Source organism: Maniola hyperantus, chromosome 14, assembly GCF_902806685.2.
Source record: "Maniola hyperantus chromosome 14, iAphHyp1.2, whole genome shotgun sequence".
Taxonomy (NCBI): domain Eukaryota; kingdom Metazoa; phylum Arthropoda; class Insecta; order Lepidoptera; family Nymphalidae; genus Maniola; species Maniola hyperantus.
The window spans coordinates 7,716,980-7,744,770 of record NC_048549.1 but is presented as its reverse complement, the minus strand read 5'-3'; the positions used below and the strand labels follow the sequence as shown (position 1 = coordinate 7,744,770).

The 27,791-nt window shown below is 41.3% G+C and overlaps 1 protein-coding gene across 1 annotated transcript; it reads left to right on the top strand.

Annotated features, from left to right (window-relative positions):
• The first annotated feature begins 12 nt into the window (after positions 1-12).
• Oseg2 (intraflagellar transport protein Oseg2) lies at positions 13-27,537 on the top strand. Its single transcript, XM_034975189.1, has 35 exons — positions 13-51; positions 1,034-1,205; positions 2,120-2,312; positions 2,854-3,046; positions 4,285-4,419; positions 5,022-5,209; positions 6,107-6,246; positions 6,580-6,656; positions 8,910-9,026; positions 9,579-9,714; positions 10,845-10,975; positions 11,271-11,359; positions 11,781-11,920; positions 12,160-12,284; positions 12,713-12,818; positions 13,086-13,307; positions 13,878-14,050; positions 14,689-14,805; positions 15,904-16,074; positions 16,283-16,351; positions 16,601-16,846; positions 18,045-18,186; positions 18,593-18,800; positions 19,436-19,652; positions 20,288-20,411; positions 21,182-21,293; positions 21,607-21,774; positions 22,109-22,191; positions 22,915-23,102; positions 23,783-24,028; positions 24,777-24,873; positions 25,360-25,500; positions 25,801-25,919; positions 26,601-26,712; positions 27,351-27,537. Exons 1-35 carry the CDS (start codon positions 13-15, stop codon positions 27,476-27,478), a joined length of 5,064 nt encoding a protein of 1,687 aa, XP_034831080.1. The 3' UTR covers positions 27,479-27,537.
• The last annotated feature ends 254 nt before the right edge of the window (positions 27,538-27,791 follow it).

The window sequence follows — 27,791 nt, the reverse complement described above, 5'->3', positions numbered from 1 at the left end:
AGTACCTTTACAATGCGATTCAAATATTCCAAAACTATTTTGGAAGCCCAGGTAAACATTATTCCATATTTACACAGGTCTCGTAGAGTAAAAGAACATTATACAGTCTAAGTATAGATGTGTAAAAATATGTAGGTAAGTTAAGCATGTTAAGTAATGCAGCGTGCAAAAAAACAGTTTGGGCCAACTTTGTTGAAATAGGTAGGTAGGCTTACTCGTAATGTGTAAAAAATGACTTCTCACAAGTCGCACGCCATTTTAACTTTTTGTGTCAAATTTCATTTCAAAAGTAGGTACGATTTTAGTTCTTACTAGCTGATGCCCGCGACTTAGGTTTTTTCAAAATCCCGTGGGAACTCTTTGATTTTCCGGGATAAAAAGTAGCCTAATTTCTCTCTCCAGGTCTTTATTTATACCCATGCTAAAAAACCACGTCAATCCTTTGCACCGTTGCGTCGTGATTGACGGACAAACAAACACACTTTCGCATTTCTAATAAGGGTACTGATTTTAATGGTGAACCGGGCGAACCGTACTTTTGACGTACCTACTAACAGCTGTTGACCCATAAAGTTAAAATGGCGCGTGAAAATAATTTTGTACGGATAGATATTTAAGTATACCTACTTCTATCACAGGACGGAGAAACGCAACGTCCTACTTCCGTTGCGGCGTTATTATCGCAGCAGTGTGTAACTACATGACCATCCTAATACAAAATGTACTGAAAACAGATATCGCAATAACGCATGCGATATTCGACCTATAATAACGCGCCTGTGTGGGGGGGAGTCTTAAATCTTTTAAAAAAAAACACTGCATAAAAATAAAGAAATATAAAATGTACCTTAAATCATTTTTTAAATCTTTATTTTTAGGGACTTTTTGACCTTTGGGAAATGTCAGGCCCATCAAAAAACGTAAAATCATAAATGGAAGAGTGCGCCGGCCGTGATAAGCATATTGAGCGGATGACCAAGTCCGTGCCTGAAAATTGCATAATATGTTTGATCTTCACAACAATATTTTACAGGAGACAGACAGTCCAGTAGCAGATGTCAGCTGGTCCCCGAACAATGTGAAGTTAGCAGTAGCGACTGCAGACCGCATAGTGCTCCTGTTCGACCGGGACGGAGTGCGCCGCGACAAATTTAGCACTAAGCCCTCGGACCCGGCCGCTGGAAAAAAATCCTATGTTATTACAGGTTTGTATTTAATACATCACAGCTGCTTGTAATGACAACTTCCCTGGCGCAGTGGTGAGCGCTGTGGTCTTAGTAGTGGGCGGTCATAGGTTCGATTCCCGGCAGGGGAAATTTGGAATTTTAGGCTTCGGCCGTGGCTAGTTACCAGCTTACCGGCAAACCCGTGCCGCTAAGTGATTTAGCGGTACGATTCCGTGTAGAAACCAATAGGTTCAATAAAACTGCCATACCTCTTCCAGGTTAGCCCACTTCCATCTTAGACTGCATTATCAGTTATCACTTACCACCAAGTGAGATTGCGTTCAAGGGCTAACTTGTATCTGAAAAAAAAGGTAAAATGGATTTTGTACAGTTCCGTACCCGCAGGGTGCCAACGGCACCATAAGCCTCCGTTGTCCGTCTGTCTGTCAGCGGGCTGTATCTCATGAACCGTAATAGGTAGAAAGTTGAAATGTTCACAGTGTGTATTTCTGTTTCTAGCGTGTGTGTGTGTCTGTACAACAAATAATAAAAACCAAGAATGTGGATTTCAAAATGGCCGCCATACAAATTAAAACAATTAAAAGTGCTTAATGTTTTATATTGTACGATGGTACGGAACTGGTGTGCGAGTCCGACTCCTCACCTCAAATTTTTCGGAGTTATATGTTCGTTTTAAGTAGGTAAGTAATAAAATATCACTTGCTTTAACGGCGAAGGAAAACATCGTGAGGAAACCTGCACGCCTGAGAGTTCTTCATAATGTTCTCAGAGGTGTGTGAAGTCTGCCAATCCGCAGTTGGCCAGCGTGGTAGATTATGGCCAAAACCATTCTCAATCTGAGAGGAGATCCCTGCTCTGTAGTGAGCCGGCAATGGGTTGATCATGATTCATGATGATGATTCTTTGAGTTAACGAAGACCTTATTTCAATAGGTTTGGCCTTTAGCGAGAGTTCCGAACTGCTGGGAGTAGCGCAAAGCGATAACATGGTGTTCGTGTATCGAGTCGGGGCGGACTGGAGCGGCAAGAAGGTGATATGCAACAAGTTCCCGCTCACCGGCGCGCCTCTGCGGCTGCTGCCCGCTGAACATGGTTTCTTTACAGGAACCAGTGATGGAAAGATTCGGTGAGACTCACCATTATTATCAACCGATAAACGCCCACTGCTGGAGCTCTTTTCACGGCAGATTTTGATGAAATTTTGTTCAGAGATAGCTTGTATCCTGGGAACGGTTGCAGGCTACTTTTTGTTCCGGAAAATCGATGAGTTCCCATGGGATATTAAAAATCTAGATCCACATGGACGAAGTCGCGATTGTTTTGGTACAGGGTTGGTTTGCATCCCGGAGATGGAAGGCTACATTTTGTCAATTTTATGGAGCAAGAAGAAAACAATAGCATCTTTGTATAATATGCAGGCGTTACTTTGCGTAAGTCCATATACTTACATGGAAACCAAAGCTTAATTTGCTATAATCCGCTGGAAACAGACAAATATGTATGGTGCAACATGCAGCATGCGATATGCACCACAGTCCACACCGCCCAAAAACTCGATAGAAGCCAATAAAAGCGTATTGCTTGCTTGGTGGCTGACCTTTTCCTGCATGTTTAGCAGTGGGAAGACGGGTGGTGCATATCGCATGTGAAGTATCTTTTTTATACAGTTCACTAGACTGCAAAACCAACAAGAGTTCCAGCTTATGGTCAGCCGGTGCCTGCTGCGTAGCTTTGGCCAAAGGCAGCGGCACTGAGGCGACACTAGCGTCAGGCCATGTGGACGGGACCCTCTACCTCAACGGTAGACTGTTGCTGCGCTACGCTCTACCCCCTACCGCGCTAGTACTGATGGCACCTTACGTAAGTTATTTTATATCGATCAAAAACTTTTAACTAGGTACAGGCAGGTAAAAGTTTTGGTAAAATCCATTTGCAGTTCGTAATGACTCACCTTAATTTTTACGAAACGCTTATTAAAGCGTTATAATTCAAGAAAACTTATTATATGTATTATATACTTTTCTTGTATTAAAAACTTTGAGATTTAATTTTTAAAACTAATAGTGAACTTAACTATAGTCTAGTGTACATCACAAATCTCAATAATTTATGTTTCTCGTTTATTTTTAACGTTTCTCAATTGTTTAAGATATTTAAATTTATTCAGATATAATATTTAGACATATTTAAATATCCTCCCTTAATAGCTTTTGTGTATTATAATTTTAACTTAACAAATCCATTGAGTATTTTGTAGAAGTAATAATTGAAATAGACATTCCATCGTGTAGTTATGGTACGCGACAGGTCGAGATGGCAAAAAAATGAGGCGAGGGGACGCCCCGCACACCCGCACATCACCCGCGCTCGCTCGCACCGGGTTAGCGCGGGGGTTGTGCGGGTGTGCGGGGCGTTCCCGCCCGATCGCCGTCTTGACCTGTGGCGTACTATAGATAACTAGCTTCTGCCCGCGGCTTTGCCCGCGTGGCCTACAGGAAACAAATGGCATTTTTTTTCAGAAACAAACATTATAACATCAGGACACGCACTCTGAACAGCACCGAATAACACATAACCTTCCAACCCCCATTTCACTCCTTTAGGGGGGAGGGGGGGGGGGGATTTTCTCATAGTCGTTTCTTAGCTGACACCTAACCTCAAGAAAAAACCTACTTTCCAAATTTCAAGTCAATTATAATATCAATAATTAAAACTTTCCCATACAAACTTACATCCCCTATTTTACCACCCCTATGGGCAAATTTTCCAAAAATCCTGAAACACGTATTTCTTCATTTGTGACCGAAAACCCATATACCAATTTTCATGCAAATAACTTGACAAATGACCGACTTTCATACAAACTTCCATCCCCCATTTAACTTAGGGGTGGAATTTCGAAAAATCCTTTCTTAGTGGATACCTACTCTTCACAAAGAATAGACCCTCCAAATTTCATGTCTTTAGGACCAGCGGTTTAGGCTGTGTGTTGATATCTATGTCAGTCAGTCAGTCAGTCAGGACTTTGAATTTTATATATATAGATAGATAGAAGATATGTTTAGAAGTATAATAATAATGTATCTTTCTGTCTTCAGTTGATAGTGGGGTCGTGCGACGGGCGTATAGCGATGTACGAGGCGCAGCGGGGCGCCCTCGTGCGCAACTTGGAGCCCACGCTGCCACCGGACAGGCGTGACCTCATCTCCGCCACTCTGAGCCCTTCTGGACAGGTAAGATATTCATAATCACGACAATCGAGCGTTCGAATAGAACTTTCTAGAGCAATGTTTTAAACTTATGAAGTGTCATCAACCTTGGAATGTTAGATGTAACAATGTAATAAAAAATCGATGAAAATTCTGCTTATTAGAAAAAGCACGTTTAAATAAAAATTAGCCTGTTTACTTGTCTCGCCGCGGTAACGTCCCAATAGGTTAATTAAGGGCCAAGTTCGCACACTATAAACTTTAGGAAATTGTGACAAAATGTGCGGAAAACGTATCTGTACCTTTTGATGGCCAATCTGTTAAGCCGATTGTGATTTGATTATGTGCATTTTAAGCAATTAAGTATCACTAATTGCTATAACGGTGAAGGAAAACATGTGAGGAAATCTGCATGCCTGAGAGTACTCCATAACGTTTTCAAAGGTGTGTGAAGTCTGCCAATCTACACTTGGCTAGCGTGGTAGACCATGGCTTTACCGTGCTCATTCTGAGAGGAGACAAATCCTCAGTAGTAAGCCGGCGATGCTGATGATGACGCATAGGATATAAAACTGTTAACATACTTAGTGTTAATTTACTTGTTAAATTTTTCTATTTGTCGGAAGACTCTCGCCTTCGGCATATTCGACGGGTGTCTTATAGGCGAGGTGAAGGAGTCGGGTGCTATAGAGCTGTCCACGCTGAGCATAGCCAACTTGTATGCGTGCCGCGCGCTCGCGTGGAGCGGCGACGGCACTCGGCTGGCTGTGGCGTCGCAGACTGGGGCTGTCTTGCAGTTCGAAGCTGTTCTGAGGTCAGTGATAGAATTTTTTTTAGTTGGAAGGCTTTCGTCTTTGGCAAATTCGACGGGTGTCTTATAGGCGAGGTGAAGGAGTCAAGTGCTATAGAGCTGTCCACGCTGAGCATTGCCAACTTGTACGCGTGCCGCGCGTTCGCGTTGGGCGGCGACGGCACTCGGCTGGCCGAGGCCTCGCAGACTGGGGCTGCCTTGCAATTCGATGCTGTTCTGAGGTCAGTGGTAGCCTACTAGTGTGCTCCATGTTAAGCTGCATCATCAACAATTGCCAACAAGTCTGATTGCAGCCAAGCGCTACACAATAAATTAAAAAAAGTCAAATGATGCAGTTTTATGTTCAACGGAATATTTTTGTGTGTTCTGGTATATCTACCTATCCACCTTTACCTATCTCATTTAGAATGATTCTTTGCTCTCTCTCCGCCGCTCACCGTCACCACATGTTTCACGTTCGGTTTAAGTTGAGCCAAGTAAAAATCATTTTTATCGAACCTCTCGCTCACACTTGCAGGCCTTTTGAAACTGGAACTTGATGCTCTGGTGTTGTGTGTAACAGAAAAAAAGGATTTGTCGATAGTCGATAACAGGTTACAAAGAGCGAGGAAAAGGTCATGCTAAATGCTACCCCAGCAACCTGCATATTGTCGACGCATTTTAAACTGAGTCGTCGAGTTATCTGTCTGTTTCGCTCGCACTTACCTACGACCTGTAAGTGCGAGCGAAACAGAAAAACTCGACGACTCAGTTTAAAATGCGTCGACTACAGCATGCATCGATAACGACTTCTGCAGCATTCTCACAACCTTATTATCAATGAATGATTTATGACTCAGTTCAAATGTTTGTGATGCTAATGGCTCAACTTTATAGTGGACACTCTGCTATTGATCGCAGACGCTGGGTATGGCGCGACGCGGTGGAGGTGCAGCACGTGAGCGTACGGCAGCTGCTGCTGTCGCGCTTGGCCGGCGACTCGCCGCCGCTCACCGTCACCACCAAACTGGCGCCCGACATCTTTCACGTTCGATTTATTGGTAAACATCTGGGATTACCAATTATATGATGCGTTCAGTGTAAGAATATATTATTTCCAGAATGTGTATATTTGATACTAAATTCGATCCATTCATTTCCAATTTTTGAATTGTCATATCCGCCATTTTCTTATTAGATTTATCATGCAGTCATAGTAGGTATAACCATGTCACCTGGGATGCCAAGACAGCTAAAATCGAATGGGTAGTTTGGAAATTGAAAGGGAACCAATGAACCGATATACACACTTAACTGCTAAACTCTATTCTTAGCTTTCTTTTAGTTGGGTAGAAAGAACTGAAAGAATTACCTAGGTCCTATATCATTTTCAGGAAACGACTGGTATGCAGTATGCCGTACTAGTACTAGCCTGATTCTTTGCGACATTGCTCGAGGTTTGACAAGCGAGGTGAGTTTTAATTTTATACTTTATAGTTTAGACCTACTTTTTGTGTGTGTGGTGTGATGTGACAAGGATGGATAAGATAAGGAATGAATATATAAGGGGAAGTTCGAAAGTAGCGCCAGTGGTAGAAAAGATGAGGGGTAATAGGCTGGCATGGTATGGACATATAATGCAGAGGGAAGAAAGCCATGTCACTAGACGAATGTTAAATATGCATGTGGAAGGAAAAAAGAGGAGAGGGCGACCAAAGAAAAGGTGGACAGATTGCGTGAAAGAGGATATGCGTGTAAAAGGGGTGATTAATGCGTTGACGGATGACAGAAGTGAGTGGAAGAAAAATACATGTGGGATAAGGTACGAAAGAAGAAGAAGAAGTTTAGAACTACCTATTATTGTTGTATTTTCACAGCTTCTTATGGATATTAAGTATAAAAGCTTGAGCCGCTAGCGTTACATCGTCATTGCAAATCCGGCCTCTTTGCAGCGATAAACAGAAGAGGCCAAAGCAGGTGGTTTTAATTTGGAGTCTCTCATGATCAGTGGCGCGCACAGGGTTTGAAGTCAGGGTTAGGCATATGTTAGATGAGAACCTGTTTACTGGCTGGTCATAATGAAAAATATGCATTGAACCATTACAACTGGGGTAAGCAGTGCATTTATGCCTTTATGACCTGCACGCCACTGCTCATGATGCTTTTATGTAATCTTCACATGTTCCATATGATAAGTGCTTTTGGTTGATAGCTTTTCAATGGATACTCAGAATGTCATGGTCACTCCATCGTTTACGACACTTATCTCACTAGGATGCCAGTGGCTGCGAAACCAATCTCGCTACCAACAAAATGTACACAGCTCTGTTGGCGGTAAACTGATTCCCGCTTGGCTGCGTAACTAGTTTGGTGGCGGCAAGGGATCACCCGCTGCGCTGGTGGCGCAACCAGTAATTATGTATAGAGATATTTGGTGTGTCACTAATCGACCACCAGCTGAGCTATCAGATTGATTGATTGATTACAACATGGCAGCGGCGAAGAGTCAATATAACACGATTCCTATCGGCTTCCCTTTAAGAATTGGCATAATATAGCGTAAGTAGGTACTATTCACATAAATTCCGTAATACGTTCGTAAATACAAAGGTTCGATCGTCACAAATGCAAATTTTTTTTTGTTATTAAGTACTAATTTAAGTTAAAAACATAACAGCTAATGTAAGTAAAATACACCTACAGTCCTACACCGTACAAGCCGTAAAATATCGGATTCCCTAGTTAGATTTTTGCTTAGTATTTATCTCTTTCATTTCCCTAGCGAAAGCGAAAGGAGCGAACTAGGTCTGTCTCGCTCTACGGTCGACTAATAAAGAGCACACCAATTTAATCTGGCCCAGTAGCGAATACGAATTTGGAACTCTGACAGGTCAGACAAATTTGACGTAAATAACTCGGTTGGATCCGAGTTACCCTATAATACCTCCAAATTAAAAATTATATTAATAGTATTGTTTTAACAGGTACATGCTACTATTTTGAGTATTTTGTATTTTGAAGGGTGATTTGATATTGATACATTTGTTTTTGTGAAGCGGCCATGCTTGTTTGTTTTAAAGTTGTTAGTGGTGTTTTATTTTGATATAATAAATTGGGGATGTGATTAATAACTTATAAGTGTAAGTTCACGGTAATTTTGATTCAGTTTGGTAAGCCAAAATCAGAAATGGCCTTAATTCACATAGATTGTTGTTTAACAGATTTCTTGTTACGTAACGATAGAAATTTTTCTAAATTAAGTTTTGAAAACAAAAATCGAACAGCTGATATTCTTTTAGGTAAGTACGTTTCCGGCTTCCCTTTATCAGATTTTCACTCTTCGCCACTGCAACATGGGGTTATTCAAGGGGCGGACCAACAGATTCCTAAAAGGCCGGCAACGCATCGGCGGTTCCTCTGGTGTTGCAAATGTTCATGGGCGGCGGTAATCACTTAACATCAGGTGACCCGCCTGCTCGTTTGCTCGCTATCTCTATTTGAAAAAAAAGATGCGCCCCTCTCGCAAACTACTCGTACGTGATGTCCAATTTTTCGACGTCCATTATGACATTGACGACCTGGTGTCTACTCTTATTTATTACTCTTATTTCTCGTTTGGTAGCTCAAGCCGGCTTGCTCAAGGCTTTACAATTCGTGCTAGCTTAAAACTAAACAGGTTAAAAAATACTTAAACAGTTTTGAAAACTTATTGACTTGGCAATAGATCCCTTGGAGTGGTTCTGGTGAAAGGATCTACGCAGCAGTAGGCGGAGCTTGCCTCTTGCATCGGGCGGGGGAACTGAGCGTCGTCGAGTACGGCCTAGACAGAGTACTTCATACGGTAAAATTTACCAGTTACCTATACTTATGATGTAGGTATGTTTTAAATATTTTTCAAATATATCTCTGAGTTTGTAACTAGAAAGTTAATAATATGTATTTTAACCAAGATCTAAGAGCGAGTCGATTTCAATTAATTATAAGTTAGCGCTTAACTGTAATCTCACTTGGTGGTAAGTGATAATAGAAGTAGGCTAACTTGAAGGGAGTAAGCAGTAGTATTGGTATTGCGAAGATCCATAAGCCAGCTTTACTAAACAAGCCACAAAGCTGCAGTAAGTAAATCTTCACAAAGCTGCGGTAGGTAATAGGATGTAACCACAAAATCAAGGGTTTCGGATTTTTCGGACTTGTGGTGTAAGACATTGCTACCTGCCAAATTTCTGAGTCTAGATCAACAGGAAGTACCCTATAGGTCTTGATTCTCTTGACCGGTCTTGACAGATACTACACAGACAGACATACAGACAACGAAGTGATCCTATAAGGGTTCCTTTTTCTCTGACGATACGGAACCGTAAAAATGTGTTTTTTATAAATATATAATTCTTAGGTGCGCACGGAACGTGTGAACCCGCACGTACTGAGCGTGCGTATAAACGAGGGTCAAAAGGTTGAGGGTCAAGATCGCAAACACCTCGCTTATCTGCTCGACCGACAGACCATAGCTGTGGTCGATCTGGTCACCGGTAAGACGTTAAACATATTAGCTCTCTGCTCTATTGCAGTATTGTATATTTAAATGTGCGTGTTGCCAGTGATGACATATGGATCCGAGACATGGTCGCTAACTATGGGCCTCATAAGAAAGCTCAGAGTCACCCAGCGGGCGATGGAGAGAGCTATGCTTGCTTGCTATGCATCAGAAATGAGGAGATCCGCAGGAGAACTAGAGTAACCGACATAGCACAACGGGTTGCGAAGCTGAAGTGGCAATGGGCAGGGCACATAGTTCGTACAACCGTGAACCGATAGACGTTGGGGTCCCAAGGTGCTGGAATGGCGACCTCGCACCGGAAGACGCAGCGTTGGAAGACCCCCCCACTAGGTGGACGGACGACATCAGACGAGTCGCAGGGAGCCGCTGTATCCAGACGGCGCAAGACCCTGCAAGAGACCTATGTCCAGCAGTGGACGTCTATTGGTTGATGATGATGATGATGGTGATGATATTTACATGAATCAAACGGTAAAGGAAAACATCGTGAGGTGTGTAAAGTCTGCCAATTCACACTTTGTAGCCTATGATCTAAGCCTGAGAGCCATGCTCAGCAATGGGCCAGCGATGGGTTCACGGAACAGAAAATTGGCGGTCGATACAAGTGGACTAAGAGCCAGCGCGTGCCAGACTTTCGTTACTCTATAAAAGCTAAAAGTTTCTCTGCGTATTGTCCCCAACACTGGGAGGAACGTTTGTTTGGATCATGGTGGCATTGGAAGAAAGGTTATTAAAGGTGTAAAAAATCTTACGTCAAAATACCTAAGTACCTACTATAAATTCAATTTTTTATATATTTTCTACAGAATAGTATTAGAAATCACGTCATGCATTGCCAGGCACAGTATCGTGGCAACCCCCTGACAGACATCCTTAAAGTTTAAAAGTTTAAGGGTGTCTGGCAGGGGGTCCTCCCAGTGTTGGGGACAATACGCAGATAAACTTTCAGCTTTTTGAAATAACGAAGGTCAGGCACGCGCTGGTTCTCTCTCTAAAGTTCAGCTAGGTTAAATTTCGCTGGTTAGCGGATTTGAGTTGGAATCCATTAATGACTTTGGGTTTAGATGTTTAGCTAGGATTTAGGAAGTTTATTTCCTGTAGGTGTCCAGTTAGGACAGTGGTGGCACGAAGCTCGCGTGGATTGGCTTGAGCTGAATGAGACTGGTCACTTGCTTCTCTTGAGGGACACGCGGCGACGTCTTGCTTTACTTCGTCTGGATGTGGGAGAAAAGGTTCATATTTTTAAAATAGACAAAGAAAGATTTTTTCTTTCAATAATTAAGTAGAGTTTTTACAAATGCTTTCAAATTCAAAGTAGTTTGTAGTTTACTATTTTGATATTGCTTTAATGTTTTGCAGTTTTAATATTTTTATCTCATGCGGTGAAAATGCTATTGATCCATTGCTTTTTCAGATTTCCAAGCTGCTTCTTTGTTTATTTATTTGGGTTTCGTTTACTTGTTTGAAAGTGAATAGACAGCAAAAGTTAATTTAAAGAAAACAATGGAATTAATGTTTTGCTTACAGGAAATAGTGGCAAGTGGAGTAACCTTTGTGCAGTGGATAGAAAATAGCGATGCAGTAGTTGCGCAGACACCGACTCACTTACTGATTTGGTAAGTACTTAGCTGATATCTTAACATTTTTACTAGGGATTAGGGATATGCCAAAATTCTCAGTCTGTCAGACTGTTGTCGGATCAGACGTACACTTCTGATGAATATTCAGTTTGGCTGGCAGTAACAGTTTTCTCATTCTGACAGGCAATCCATACTAGTATTATATAATAATAATACAAAGGTTTGTCTTGTATCCCGGGGACGGATATAGGCTATTTTTTGTCTTCGAAAATCATGGAGTCCCTGTGGGATTTTTAAAACACCTCAATCCACATGGAGACGGATCGTCAGACGTATCGTCGGATTTAGGCTATTTTTATCCCGAAAAATCAAAGTGTTCACAGTATCTTCAAATCCACACGGACAAAAACATCATTTAGTTTCTGATGGAATATGGTTGGCTGGTTTGTTTTGTCAGGTATAGTGCGTGGGAGCCGCAGTGTGTGGAGATGGCGGAGTGTGGCGGCGGTGCGGCCGTGCAGGTGTCTGCGCGGAAGGTGCTGCTGGAGGGGGGGCAGCTGCCGTACGTGCAGCTGGATGAGCACCGACTGGCATTTAGTATGTTGTCTTTTTAGTCGTCTTACAAAAGCGATCAAGTAGGTACACGCACAAGTACAAGTATGCACACGATAGTAGGTAAAATACATTGCATTTTACTAGCGTTGAAGTTTAGAATTCACTAGCGCTTCGTCCCTTATGAGTCTTCTAGCGTACAAGCTTCTCAGATTGATGGACAGCGCATCAAATCTCTCTCGAAAGGACTCAAGTTCTAAGCCATTAAAAAGTATTTTAATCAGATTCTGCTCTTCGGAGTGGAGACCTGGATGGGTGTGCGCGTTACCTGGATACGGCGGCTGGCAGTGATGTAGCGCCACTGTGGCGGCAGCTGGCTGAACAGGCACTCGCTAGTGAAGACATACAAGTACGTCAAATAGTCAAAACTAATTCTTAACGACATACTAAAATCCGTAGCTATAGTATCCCTCTAATTCGCGGTTTTTTTTGCAACAACCTTTTTGATAGGAATGGCTCCGCAGGCTCCGATGCTAGGACGTGAAATGAGAAATCATGTCACCATACCGTAAAATTCCCTGAAACGCACAGAGATTTAATTTATTTTACTTGATTTATTCGTATTGACTGACTGACTACTTAGACTGGATCCGGTCCGTCTAAGTCACCGGGTTAATGCGGGGGCTGTGCGGGTGTGTGGGGCATTCACTCCCCGATTGCCAAGTCGACCTGTTGCGTACTATAGTTAAAAACGTTTCGGTTCTTCGAATCATGTGCCTATTTACTTTTGTTTTCAAGATACCTGAAGTAAATTAAATAATAATAATTATTATTCAGTTGGCAGCTAAATGCTACGGTGAAGTGGGTGATGAGGCGCGGACGTTCTATTTGTTAAAAACCGTGGAGTTAGCTACTTCTGATGGGAATGGAGACATAACAGAAGGTATGTTAAGTTTCAACAGCCTAAAGGTGATTACGCACTGCACTTCCGTCATCTAAATTTCATCCGTCATGCGTGAGAATACCAGCGATCATCTACGACATATGTCATAAAAGCTCCCATACAAAACAAAAAGGAACGTATTTTCACGGACTCGGATCGAATGAGTGCGTAACCGCCGTAATAGTTCAAAATTTGAAGTAACAAATACTTCAATATGATCAAATGTTGGAAGAGAGTCTTACGAATGAATCACAATTTTAATTCCAGGTTTCAATAGTCCAATAGTCCGTGCAAGGCTAGCTATATTCGCTGGTGACTTATCAACCGCAGAAGAATGTTATGTCCGCAAAGCAGGACAACCGGAACTAGCTGTGAACATGTACAAGCAATTCAATCGTTGGACCGAGGCTATTACACTTGCTGAGAAAACGGATCGTGCTACAGCCATTACTTTGAAGCAGCAATACATGGACTATTTGACTTCTACCGGTAAGTTGAGGTATTGAATAGGTCTTTCAAATCTGCTGAAACTGAAGGTTTATGAAAATCGTTTAAGGGGTGGAAAAATACACATTATTTTAATAAAAGCTCCTAAAAAGGCTCTCAGTCACTCAGTGGGTGATGGTGGTGGATGGGAGTGATGGCTATGCTTGAAGTATATCTATGTGATCAAATCAGAAATGAGGAGACCCGCAGGAGAACCAGGGTATAACCGACGGCGACATGCATATAATAATATTATGTGCATGTCGCCATACATATTATGTAGCTTGAAAAACCGATAGACGTTTAGGTTCCAAGGTTCTGAAATGGCAACCTTGCACTGGAAATCGCAGCATTGGAAGACTCCCAACTAAGTGGACAGACGATATCAAACGAGGGGGACCGTTGGATTCAGGTGGTGCAAGACCGATCATACAACGCACGGATACCTAAGTGCGGAAAAGAATCCCAGGATAAAGAAGAAGGCCGTGGCGTGTGAAAGTCCCTGCAAGAAACCTATCTATCTATCGGTTGATGATGACGATGGAACCACGGAATAATTCAAGTTTCTTTTAGGTCGATTAGGCGAAGCCGGTGCAGTACTAGCAGCGAACGGCGATGTGAGAGGCGCAGTGCGTCTGTGGCTGCGCGGAGGACGCGCGCGGCGCGCGGCTTCGGTGCTGCTGCACCATCCGGCTCTGCTGCGCGACGACGAGATGCTGACCGCGGTGCACGACCAGCTTGTACAGGTCTCTCTCATACTATATATTTAAAATCACAGCCAAACAAATCACGAAATATACTGATCCAAAAAGCAAGATTTTGTCCTAAAATATCTACATACTTATATAAAAAAGGAAAGGACTGACTGAATTACTGACTGATCTATCAATGCACAGCTTATTTACTGGACAGTTCGAGTTGATATTTGGCATGCAGTTGTGACGTGAACATCTGAGCGTGGTAGGTTGATTAAAACACGTCTTAACTTGACGAAGGTTCGTATATTAGTCTCTTAAAATACAGTTAAACATTCCTTATATTAGGCTAACACGCTACACGCTACATAAGAAAGGATTTTTGAAAATTCAATGGTATGGGACAACAGGGAGTTTGAAATTTGTGTAGTCCACGCGGAAAAAGTCGCGGGCATAAGTTAGTCGGTACATAGTGATCCTAACCATACTTCAGACTATGAGGAAGTGCTGTTCTGCAATTCGTTATTGTTGCGCGACCATAAATGTTGCACGCGAGTCCGACACTCTATTTTCTCTCACTTGCTAATTATTGAAAGTTCCCACAAATAAAGTTTTTGGGAACTTAAGATTATTCCATGACAGCTTTTCAAAACACAAGCTCTAAAATTTAATTTCTGTTGCACATTTAGGAGGAATGGTGGGAAATGGCCGGAGAAATTTCAGAGCGCAAAGGGGATAGCAGGACTGCAGTGGAATATTACGCCAAAGGAAATAATTACGCTAGAGCGGTTCAACTTGCCCGAGAGGTTTTTATCAAGCTAATAGTTTAGCTAATAGCTAAAGTTTTTATAAAAATAACTAGCTGATGCCCGCGACTTCGCCCGCGTGGAATTAGGTTTTTTAAAAATCCCGTGGGACCTCTTTGATTTTCTGGGATAAAAAGTAGCCTATGTCCAGTCTCCAGGTCTTTATCTATACCCATGCGAAAAATCACGTCAATCCGTTACACCGTTGCGACGTGATTGAAGGGCAAACCAACAAACCAACAAACAAACACACTTTCGCATTTATAATACTGATAAGGGTACTTACTGATAATTTTTTAAGAGATTTAATATTTTCAAAGTTAAAAGAAAATTGGATAAGATTCGACATCTAAAATTTACTTTGCTTTGCTTGTTTATGAATTTTACAGTTATATAGGTTATTTTGAACTTTTGAACCTTTTATACATTTGAAACATAAATACATACCGTTGACCATACGTGAATCAAAGTCACTAGACATCTTTAAAAATGCAGTGAAGAATTATTATCTCACAAATTGAAGACTACAAATTTTATTGAATATATTTATTAGTGGTTTATGTATTAGTATGTAGCAGTTATTTGAATGTATGTATATTATAACTAATTGTATTACACACCACCCACAATCTGTTTTTCCTCATATTTTCCTATTCTTAAGGTTGCCTGGTAGAGATCGCTAATAAGCGATAAGGCCGCCTTTTGTATCTTAGTTCTGTCTGTGTTTTTTTGTTCTTTTATGTAATCCTTCTTGTGGTGGTACAAATAAAGAGTATGAAAATGAAAATGAAATGAAAAAATATTTATTTACCATAGATCAATCAATTATAACATTGTGTTATGGTACCCACACTAGGTAGTCCTGTGTCCTGGGTACCTAATAGAATTAATAATAAACAATTAACCGGTAAATTGACGCTCGGTTTACTAGTCTACGTTCACTTAACTAAGGTAGGTATTTATCTAAGATTAAAAATAAGGTTACAGCACAAGCTATGTTAAGATTAATTATATACATTATTGTTTTAAGTATAGATTATTATCTAAATAGTAATGACAAAGTGTAAATATAATAATAATACATTGCTTCCTTAATAGGCATGTCCGGCTGAAGTGACGCGGTTGGAAGGCGAGTGGGGCGCTTGGCTGGTGTCGTGCCGGCAAGCTGGGGCCGCCGTTCCTCATCTCATTGAGGCTGGGCGAACGGTCGACGCGCTCGTTGCTGCTCTCAAAGCACATCACTATCGGAAAGCGTTGCAGATTGTGCAGGTAAAACTGGATTATATACCTAAATGCTTCTTTTTTCAGATTTGGTTTGAAATGTGCTTTGATTTTGGTCTCAAGCAACGAAACAATATACTTAATTTAATATTATAAGAGATGCAACAACGTTATAGTACTTGTAGTAGTAACTTGTAGTAGTTTTTTTAGTTTTTAATCTTTTTAATGATGATTTAATTTTACCGTTTACTGTTAGGTAATAGATCACAAGGATGCTATTCGAGAACAATGCGAGCAGTTGGGAGACCATTTTATATCAACCCAGGTAAATTATTTTTCATTAATCCTTAGAATAAAACCTACTATAACTACTGTTTTAAGTACAATGACGTTTAATAATTTATTATGGTAAATGAATGAATGAACCTAACAGACCGAGATTGATTTTCAACCAACTTCCGAAAAGGCGGAGGTTCTCAATTCGACCCGATTTTTAATTTTCTCTGCGGTTTCTGGACCGATTTGTATATTATATAAAGTTTCTGAGATGGTCCTATAATTTTTTTTCAACCAGGAATGGGATACGGCTGAACGAGTGCTGACGTCATGCGGTATGGCAGAAAAATGCGTACGCGCATATAATTCTGCAGGAAAAGTCGCTGAGGGACTTCGCCTAGCTGCTGCGCATTTAACTGAAGAAGAGACGAGAGACATCTACTTACCATTGGCTCAGCAAGTGCGGCAGGAGGGACAGTTGCGGAAGGCTGAACAGATTTATATCGGCCTTGGTGATCCCGATGAAGCTATATCTATGTACAAGGTAGGTATGGTAAAACATGTTACCATGTTACCATGTTCCATGTTACCATGGAATATAATCTGATGATGAGAATTTTCCAAACAAAGGAACATTAAAAAGGCTTCGAATTTTAATACAAAGAGTGATGATCATCCTGCATCAATCATTATTACAATCTCAATTGTTCTGATTGGCTGAATTTGTGCGATTCTTGTTGCAACTATTGTGGCCAATAGTGAGCGAGATTTAACCCATCAGAGATGATTGCGATCGTGACATTGTAGCTGTCAAACAACCGCGGTAGCGCCACTGTTCATTGGGATCTGTCAGACGATCTACTCTGACTATAGTCACTACTTCACTAGACTCAGTCTGACTAGACATCAGCCTACACGTGCCTAGTATATCTACCTACATTTTGTCTGAATCGTCTATAGTAGATTCAGTTAACGAATATTTTGAAATCAAAGATTCTCGTATATTATCTAGGTCGGAATGAATTTTATTGAATCGATTTAGATAACAAATACAAAATCTTAATCAGTAACCCTTATTATAAATGCGCGGACGAAGTCGCGGGCCTCAGCTAGTTTATAATAAAGAAGCTAGGCTGCTCAATGACCAAGATATGACCATTGAGTTGCAATTTGCAATACATGGTCAAGGAACACGCATTTTTAGGGTTCCGTACCTCAAAAGGAAAAACGGAACCCTTATAGGATTTGTTGTCTGTATGTCTGTCTGTCTATCTGTCTGTCTGTCTGTCTGTCTGTCTGTCGGTCTGTCAAGAAACCTACAGGGTACCTACTTCCCGTTGACCTAGAATCATGAAATTTGGCAGGTAGGTAGGTCTTATAGCAGACATTCGGGGAAAAATCTGAAAACCGTGAATTTGTAGTGACATCCCACAAAAAAAATTAAATTGTGGTCATGAATTAATAATTAATATTTTCAATTTATAAGTAAGATAACTATATCAAGTAGGGTATCATATGAAAGGTCTGAATCCACCTGTGAATTCTAAAACAGATTTTTATTTACTTTTAAGCATCATAGTTTTTGAATTATCGTGCAAAATGTCGATAAAATACGACTGTTGTACGGAACCCTCGGTGCGCAAACCTGACTCGCACTTGGCCGGTTTTTTTTTAAATGAATAAGTAACCAAATTAAAAAGAGAATGTTATATAATTCTGGAGATTTACCACTTGCTCCGTAGGATGCTTCCCAGTACGAAGCGATGCTTCGGTTGGTGGCGGCTCATCGCACCCCTTTGCTCGAGGCAACGAGACGACATGTTGCGCAAGCTTTACACGCATCTGGTGACTTGCGCGCCGCTGAGAACTATTATATACAAGCTGGTATGTGATATCAACTTTAAGTATTTCAACTAAAGTGAGCGGATATCCGTAGGAACCAGAGTAACCCACTTAGCTCACTAGCTCACTATAATCCCCATTTTATTAAAAGTACATCCATATTTTATTTATCTGTTGTTTGGTGTATGAAAAGTGTGTTTGTTTGTTACTTTGACTTTCAATCACGCCGCACCGCAATGGAGCAACGCATCGACGTGATATTTTACACGGATACAATTAACCCGAGTGACATTGCTACTTTTTATCACGGAAAATCAAAGAGTTCCCATGCATGGGTTCATTTAAAACCTAAATCCACGCGAACAAAATCAGCTATATTCATTGATTTTGTTTGCGTGGTGGATGTAGGTCATATACTAAAATATTAAACTATTGAATATTAAAACAGGTGATTGGAAGAGTGCCATCCAAATGTACCGTTCCAGCGGTCAATGGGAGGGTGCAGAGAGAGTTGCAAGAGCTCACGCCCCTGCGGCAGTGCAGCAGCAGGTCGCCTTGCAGTGGGCGGCTGCTCTACCTGCTGCGCCAGCCGCTAGACTACTTGCTGCAAGGGGACTGGCGGCGTTGGGTGCTAGATGGGCATTGCAGGCACAGAGGTTCAGCATACTAATATTATAATGCGTCTTAAATATTTAAATTGGCGAGTGGAAGAGTGCTTGTACTGAGCAGTCAAAAGGGGGGTCCAGCAAGAGCAGCGGTGCAGCAGCAGGTCGCCTTATGGTGGGCTTCGCTCTGTCCGCTGCAACAACCCAGGGGTGTATTTTAAAATTATAGCGTCCTAAGCCAGGAAGGTTTATCGTCCCATAAATAAACGAAAAAACACAAACGTTTCACACTCTCCACAAACGCCTCACACACGCACCATAAATGCTCCACACGCGCACCATAAAAGCTCCACACACGCACCACACACGCACCACACACGCGCCACACACGCTCAACACACGTGCCACAAACGCTCCACACACGCGCCACAAACGCTCCACACAACTCCCAACTTTTACCGCCTGTCATTCAACTTGACTTTAGGTAGGCGAGCTCAGAAACTCTACTGAGAAGATGAGAGTTTGCCAAGAGGTCATTTACTTTTTTGCAACCTCAGAGAAATTATTTTAATGATACTATTAAGTATACTTACGCCATTTCTTCTGCTTTCGCCAGAGTAGAAAATTCGCCACCTGAAATGGTGACTTGAACAACGAAGGAAGTTATTATGTTTTTATTCTCACAGATGGGACATCGCAATGGAACTCAGCGAGTTAGGTGGCGGTATAACAAAGCGGGAAGTAGCGAGGCACGAGGCGGCTGCATTGGCAGAGGAACGGCCCGAAGAAGCCGAGGCGGCGTTCTTGAGGGCTTCCGCTGCAGAAGATGCTATACGAATGTGGCTTTCTAAGGGACACCATCAAAGGGCGTTGGTTTTAGCTGAACAACACGCTTCGCATATGGTAAGGTTATTTTGTTGCTCAAGATTCTTCTTGTTCACGAACTAAAAAAGGATCGTTAGCGTACCTAATGAGATTGTATATGCTGGTAAATTAGATTTAGGGAATTGTTTTCACAAATTTATCGCTAATGCACTAACATTGGCAGGTGGCATCAATGGGATACCCCTGAAATACTGCTGCTGCTAAGTATCTTCCTTTAGGGCGTTTGTCCGTAGCGGAGACGAATTTAGCTGACCAATCAGATAACACAGAGAAAATGTAGGCATGCATTTTATCAATATCTGAGTGGTCTGCTAAATACGTCTCCACTCCACTTTGCTGTAGTGGACACTGGACAGGCACCCTTAAGGTCTTTCCTATCTTTATATATAAAAATGAATCGCAAAATGTGTAGCTGATCGCAAATCTCGAGTACAGCTGAAACGATTTCGCTAATTCTTTTTTTTATAATATTCCTTGAAGTACGAGGATGGTTCTTACGGAGAGAAAAATTTAAAAAAAATCCTGAAAAAGAATCGACTGTTATGCGGTATGAAGTTCGCCGAGGCAGCTAGTTATGTATAAATATAGAATAAACTGGCTTTACTCACGTAATTTATAATGGAAATCAATAACGATAGTTTAAATGTCTTTAGGTGGAAGAAGTCTTGATAGAAGGCGGTCACGCAGCCGCTGAAAGGGGTGATCTAGTACAGTTCGAAGCGCTTATGATCCGTGCTAATAGACCTCGTGAGGTAGTACAGCATTACAAAGATCTTGGTAAGTTTGTACTGTTGCTTTTACTTGATCTAAGTAGTTATAGCTTAATTATTATTTTTTCGATTGCACGACCGGGAGACGTTCTTTACTTATGTGGTTTCTTAAAACAGTCCAATGTGATATTTTTCATGTAGGGGATGTCCTCGGAATCTTTACTTTTTTAAATCTTATTTAAGACTAAAATCATAATGCTTACGACAGCATTAAGTATAGTTTTAGTCTAATGTAAGTAGGTAGTGATCTAAGAGAGGATTTCAAAAATTAAAGAAAATGCACACCAGAGATTTTGGCATCAACGGTTAGATGACGGTCAAGGCAAGTGCCTGTGATTGTCCTGTGAAACTAAGTGTTTGGCTATTGCCATGACATGGCTCTATGAGAGTCTCACTCTTTTAAGATCTGCCTCAATGAACCAGGTGCTGGTTGGTCGACCCCGTATCCTTTGACCGACAGACTATTCGATTGTCACTTGAGCAGCATGCCCCTTATCTCTTCGCAAAATATGCACCATTCTTCACCATCGTTTCAGAGTTATGGCCTTGTGAGCCCGGAGTTGATGCCATGTTTCTCACATTCTCACATTTCTATGAAAACAAAATCTTTTGGTACCACTTGTCAGCGATTCACCGGCCAATAAGAGTTCTTATATTATTTTGACACTGCTGTCAAAACATAATATACATACGAGTGCCTCAAACGGCTTTGATCCCTGGTTTGGTGCTTGGACCTGATTGTTTTAGCCATTTGATTATAGCATTTGATTGCAATAGAACTGTGGGAAGAAGCGGCTAGGGTGTCCCGCGAATACTTACCGGACAGTGCGGAGCCGGTGCCGCCCGCCGTGCCGCCGCTGCTGCAGCGAGCAGCTGATCACGCGGACAGGTATAATATTGAGCTGCTTTGACCAAATCAGACCTAAATGTATTCTTCTCAAAAATTTCCTTGATGTTTGTGTGTTTCTTTCATTTATCGCCAAGACAAAGTCTTCGTTAGTAATTGTTTAACTTGAAGCTCGTTATAATTAACATTTGGATTAACATTAAGTATACTTAAATATTTTATGAAATTTCAAAAGTTTGAAAAATTCATTACAAAGAGTAGAGCACAAAATCTTTATTTTGCTTGCAACATTGATATTATATTTTAGATGGTGGGATCGAGTTTTTTGATTGTTAAATTTTTGTAAATCTTTCAGGGGCGAGTGGTGGGAAGCAGTCCAGTTGCTGCTGAGCGCGAGCGCCGCGGGAGCGTCGGGTGGCGCCAACAGACTGGCCGAGCGAGCCGCACTGAGAGCCGCGCGCCTGGCCAGGGACCGACTGCGCGGCCCACAGCGGAGGACTGCTGCCAATATGCTGGCTGACACGTGAGACTGTTCATGCGACTTGAGGCGAGCGGTGGGAAGCAGTGCAGTTGCTGCTGAAGGCGATGCGTAGTGGTTGTGCATATTACTTGCCCTTCCTGATATTAGTATTAAAAATTCATATTTAATGTGGCACTGCTTTTCCGGGCAGGACAACGTCTGCCGGGTGCGCTAGTTATAAAACTTATTTAGCTCGTCGACTACAATTATCACCACTATCATCTGTATTCCGACTATCAAAAAGCGTAATAATATGATAGTACCCACTTTGAAAAAATGATTTGAATTTTTAATTTTTGAGTAAATAAATAAAAAATATTTTATTAAATGCATACAGATTTGCATCGATCGGACAAAGTGAAGTTGGGGAGCAGCTTAAAGCTGCTCTCATAGACGGCATTGAGGACGACGCTGTGGCAGGTAATTTTGAAATACATAAAAAATTGAATTTGCAGATACTCGTATACCCAAAGTATAATTAAGTATTATGTTCTTTTAAAATAATGTAATAATTCATCCATAATTTTAAAGGCGAGAGCGTTAACCTGAACTGCGATAAAGTTGAAGAATGAGCCTTCAGTTCATAATAACTGAAATATTCATGCACTGTTGCAAGTACTTTATTATTATGTAAAGTATATCTGAAGAATATTTTTGTTGTTGCTAGGCAATTTAATCGACACGCTTGTGATTCGAACCGCTAAGGTGTAATTCCTTTTCGGCGTCCGTATTTCCTGCCACGTATATAAGTTAAATATTTTTCAGGCTAGAGTAAATAGGCATTTTCTCGGCAAGCGCATTCCAGGCAACCTACACCTCATCATTGCTTAGCACGATTGTCGTCAAGTTCAAACTATCTTGCAATAAAAAATGTCTTACCACCAATAGGACAACCAATTTAAGGGCGTAAGAGCGTCACAAGTTACAGCGCCTGGCAAACAACTAGAGTATTGACGCAATTGGCTGGCGAATGGCGGGTGCACGCGATTGGTTGATACGTCGACTTTTGCTTGCCGGATTCGCCAACTTTCTCCCACTATGTTGCTTCAGGTCCAAGTTCTTTGTCGGGCACTATACGTCCTCTTACAAAATGCATGGCTATTGAAGAAGCCTTGCTTTAGAATGCAATAATTTCCTCTATAGGCACATCAGCAGATTACGAAGAAGAAGAAGAAGAAACAAAGCCTCAGGTTGAGGACTCTGACTCTGACTCAGCCGCGTTGGAGAAGTTAGCTCGCGCTGGACACTGGCAGAGATGCCTCGCGCACGCGGGAGCGAAGGCTCCTCACTATGCTTTGAGATACGTTGCGCATTTGTTTAAGACGCATTCAGTAAGTGGCTATTACCTTTGTCAACTGACAACAGGGACGACAGCTCCTCCTGTTAATTTCTCTCACAAAATGTAATATTAGGAAGTAAAACACAAAAGAGCGTTGTAAGACTTGATAGTTGTTATAAGAAAACAGTCTGACACCATCTAATCATTTTTTCTTATTTTCAATACGGGTCAGTTTAGTGAATCTTGTTCACGCAAGTTTTTGATTTTCTTGAATTGCAGAATCTATCATTTTCCCGAAGATTTCATAACATTCTTAATTATTCGTGTATATCGTGTACTTTGCTAGTTCCAAAAATATATTTAATAAATAAATAATCTTTTAATAAATAATCTTTATTTTTCACACATAATTTCACAGACAATAAAAGATGGGAACGATGATCCTGCAGAAGTATACACTGTGTTGCAGTGATCATCGCCCTCCTCATACAATATGACAAAATGAGTGCGCGTGCGCGTGTGTGTGTGTGTGTGTGTGTGTTTGTTGCCCCAACGTGTACCAAACCCATGAATCCACTGGGCAGACCATATGCCACTATGCCAAATAAAAACTATATCTGTAGCGGACCTTGGCATAAGCTGGGATAAGCTAGTAAAAAGAAAGAGATTTACCTATATTTATAAAGAATGAAATTTATTAAACTTCAATATAACTTATATCCGATTTTACAGCGTTTGGAAGGTGTAGACATAGAAAGCGAGGACGTGCCAGAAGTTCTGTCTCAAGCGTTAGACACATTGCGCCAGTATCTCAGCGAGGACAGTGATGGTATTATATCCAGCAGTGACACGCCACTGGCAAAGGCTATTTGCAGTGAAATCCTGGTGCGAATATCTACAGCCCCTAAAGCGCTTACAGCGATCAAAGATGCTGGCGTTGTGATGATTGCTGCTGGTGCAGACGAGAGAGTCTTGCAGGTAGAAAATAGATCAGTAAATAAAAGCTCTGTCCAGTCTTGCAGCGTTTGGTTAGAAAGTGTGGATATTGAAAAAAAGAGGTATCAGAAGTTTCATCCCAAGCGTTAGACTAGGTCACATCAGAGGAAAACAGTAGGTAAATCCAACAGTGACATATTGTTAGCAAAGGCTTTTTGCAGTGAAATTCTAGTGTAACTATCTATAGCTCTGAAAGCACTTGCAGTGATGAAAAATGTTGGAGTCGTGACAATTGCTGCTAGGGCGGACGAGATACTTTTACGGGTAGAAATCGCTGAAAGCGTAATCAATTAATTTGCATTTATCGATAACTAGCTGTTGCCCAGATAAATACTAATTTATTTATCTACAACTAACTGATGAACGCGACTTCGTCCGCTTGGAATTAGGTTTTCTAAAATCTCGTGGGAACTCTTTGATTTTCCGGGATAAAAAGTAGACTATGTCACTCTCCAGGTCTTTATCTATACCCATGCAAAACTACGTCAATCCATTGCACCGTTGCGACGTGATTGAAGGACAAACCAATAAACCAACAAACCAACAAAGAAACACACTTTCGCATTTATAATAAGGGTACTGATAATAAGGGTACTGATAATAAGGGTACTGATAATAAGGGTACTGATAATAAGGGTATTGATAATAAGGGCACTGATAATAAGGGTACTGATTATAGCTATTTATATTTGTGTAGATGGGTAGAGTAATATTTATGGTGCATTTTTAGGCTCTCACGTTGTTGATGGGCCTTCACGTGCCTCAGATCGCCTCGAAGGTAGCTCGAGCTTTGCCTCGGTACACCGATATTATTGTTGCGGATGTTGGTAAGTTTCATTTGTTTTCAAAATACAATTTTGCTCGAAGTGGCATTTGAACTTAGATAAGTTCGAATGCCACTCAGATGTTCAGATGTCTCAACTTAAAAGTATTAGGTCTCAAAGATTGGTCTCTATAACACAGCTCTGCTTCAGTGGAAACGAATCCGAATGGAAACTTGCACTCTGAAGCGGAGTGAAGATATGCGGAACGGATAAGATGACGTGTTCAACATCAAATAACGTTACATTAAACAGTCGTGATAAAATTATCGCGCGATTTACCAATTGACTAATCCGCTCAATATGTTCGATTTCGCTCACGTTGACAGGCACCAAAGTAGCTAGAGTGCGTACATTTTGAGATTTCACCCGACATCTTAGCTCTATGTGTCAACTGTTCTGTCAAAAGTATGGTTCACCTTTAAATTAAGGACTAAAATCGAGATCTTAAAATGTATGCATTATAACAGTTATTTCTATAACAATTAATAGCATTCTACGCCTGCGGCGAGGCCATCCGTGCTGAAGGCTCCAGCGGAGCGCGGGAAGCGTTCGTCATGCTCAACCACTGCCTCGATCTGGCTGAGGCGGCTGATGAGGACTCTGCTCACCTCCTCGATTATACGGACTTTGGTAACTTTCTGACTTCAGTCACTTTTACGTTTTATCTAAATATATAAAAGGAAAATGGCTACTTTCGTTTAATATAATATTATTATGTAGATTAATTAATTCTTACGTATGGAGTCGCAACTAGCAATTTTTTTGGTAATTAAATAAATAAATTAAAATAAAAAATATTTTTATTCAATTAAACTTTTACAAGTATTTTTGAATCGTCAGCTGCATCTACCACTGGTTATGCAATAGTTTAGTTTTTTAAAATAAAAAATAGCAAGCTTTGATTGGTTACCTACTGTTAAAAATTTATAGAGTGCACGGACTGGCCACGATCTCCTTTGGTGTTAGAAAGCGCGAGTGTGCGCGGGGCGCCCTTAGATGCTCTGAGGGACTGGGTCCTTAGTGTCTCTATGGATCAGCAAGTGGAACAGGTATGATGTTCATTTGACAATTTAGACAATTTTTTGCAACGTTCTACAACGGGAGGTACCCTCTAGGTTTCCTGACAGACAGACAGACAACGAAGTGATCCTATAAGGGTTCCGTTTTTCCTTTTGAGGTGCGGAACCCTAAAAAGAATTAAATTACTTTGGAAGGTCTCCCCTCACCCTAATAAAACAGTATTATAGTCGGTGGTGGTGTCGTTACCAAAACAACGATCTACCCGAGTGCAGTGGTGCCGTTCTGGGCCAGTACAAGACAAGTAATTATATTGACTTAAAAAATTGGGTGGATTCCTTCGACATTTTTGGGCCTATTTCCATATACAAACTATGGAGACTGGGTATCATCCAAGAATATTGTGAGCGAAGCTTTTTAACGTATGTTTGGATTGGGAAATAGTCTGCGACAGGTTGAGATGGCAATCGGTGTATGAAGCGGGGGGGACGCCCAACATACCCGCACTCGCCCGCACCGGGTTAGCACGGGGGCTGTGTGGGTGTGCGGGGCGTTCCCTCCCCGATTGCCATTTCAACCTGTACCTTCCTAACTCGCAAAAAGTGAAACTTTGAATGAATGTCGCCAGTAGCAACCTTGACCTTTCTTGCTGGGTAGCTTCGCTTCTGTCGGATGCGTCACCACACTTCACGACTTTTTGTTTCTCATCACAGACGCTTCCAGTTGATAGTCGCGACAAGTACAGCTCGTTCGTGGCAGAGGAGGAGGCGTACTGTGTGCTCACTGGTTACCCGCTGGCATCTCGTCTAGTCACATTTACTAATGGTAATATTTAATTGATTTTTATTTATGTTTTATTAAAATATTTTTATTACTAAAATTGTTACAAAGTATAAAAGTATAGGATACGTTTGAAATAAAGAGCGACCTTGTCACTACATAACAGTGATCTCTTTCAGGTAACCCATACTTAAGTACTTAAGTATATAATTGTAACTGTAAGACTAATCAAGCACTCATTCGATCTGAATCCGTGAAAATAGATATAAAAATATCTACGTCATATGTCATTAGCAGTTAGCTACCAGTTACCATATAAATAGTTCTACGACTAACTATATCGTAAAGTATTTTCACGGACTCGGATCGGATGAGTACGTAACCGCCCTAAGACTTATTATTTTGAGAAATTCAGATAAAACTTTTTTGCCTATGGGGTCGATCAAAAGCAGAAAATTGGATATGATGTTCACACTCTTCCAATTACTTAATATACTACTAATGACCATAGATAATATCCAATGACGTTGAACGTCCGCAGCATGAAAATTAGTATTATAAAGTACTAGTAAAGTATAAAAGCGACTTAACGTGGACATCGACGTTGACGGAAAATGGTAGACGTTGATGACGACGATTTCGTGACATGCAGAATTATAAAAGCACTCTCTATTGTTTCGAAGGCCGTTGCGCGAACCGTGAATGGTGGTCTCGCGTATCGCACGCAGCGCGCGGCGGCACCGCACCGGCCGCGGCCATCTTGCAGCACATCACCAAATGGTGCGGACCCGCCGATTACTCGCATGTTTAGATTTAATGCCTAAGTAGGTACTTACTTTTAAGATTCCAATAAAGTTTATCATGTTTGAATTTTGATGTTTTATTTTGATCTGATAATAGAAAGTGGAATAAATAAAAGTTCTTGACGATGATGGTCTATAGTTACCACAACTTTTGACGAATTACAACGCGGTTGCTAAGCAGCCTATCGACAGGTCGGGATGGCAATCGAGGAGGGAACGCCCCGCACACCCGTACTGGCCCCGCGCTAACCCGGTGCAGGATAGCGTGGGTATGCGGGGCGTCATACCCCGTTTGGCATCTCAACCTGTCGCGATCCTTGC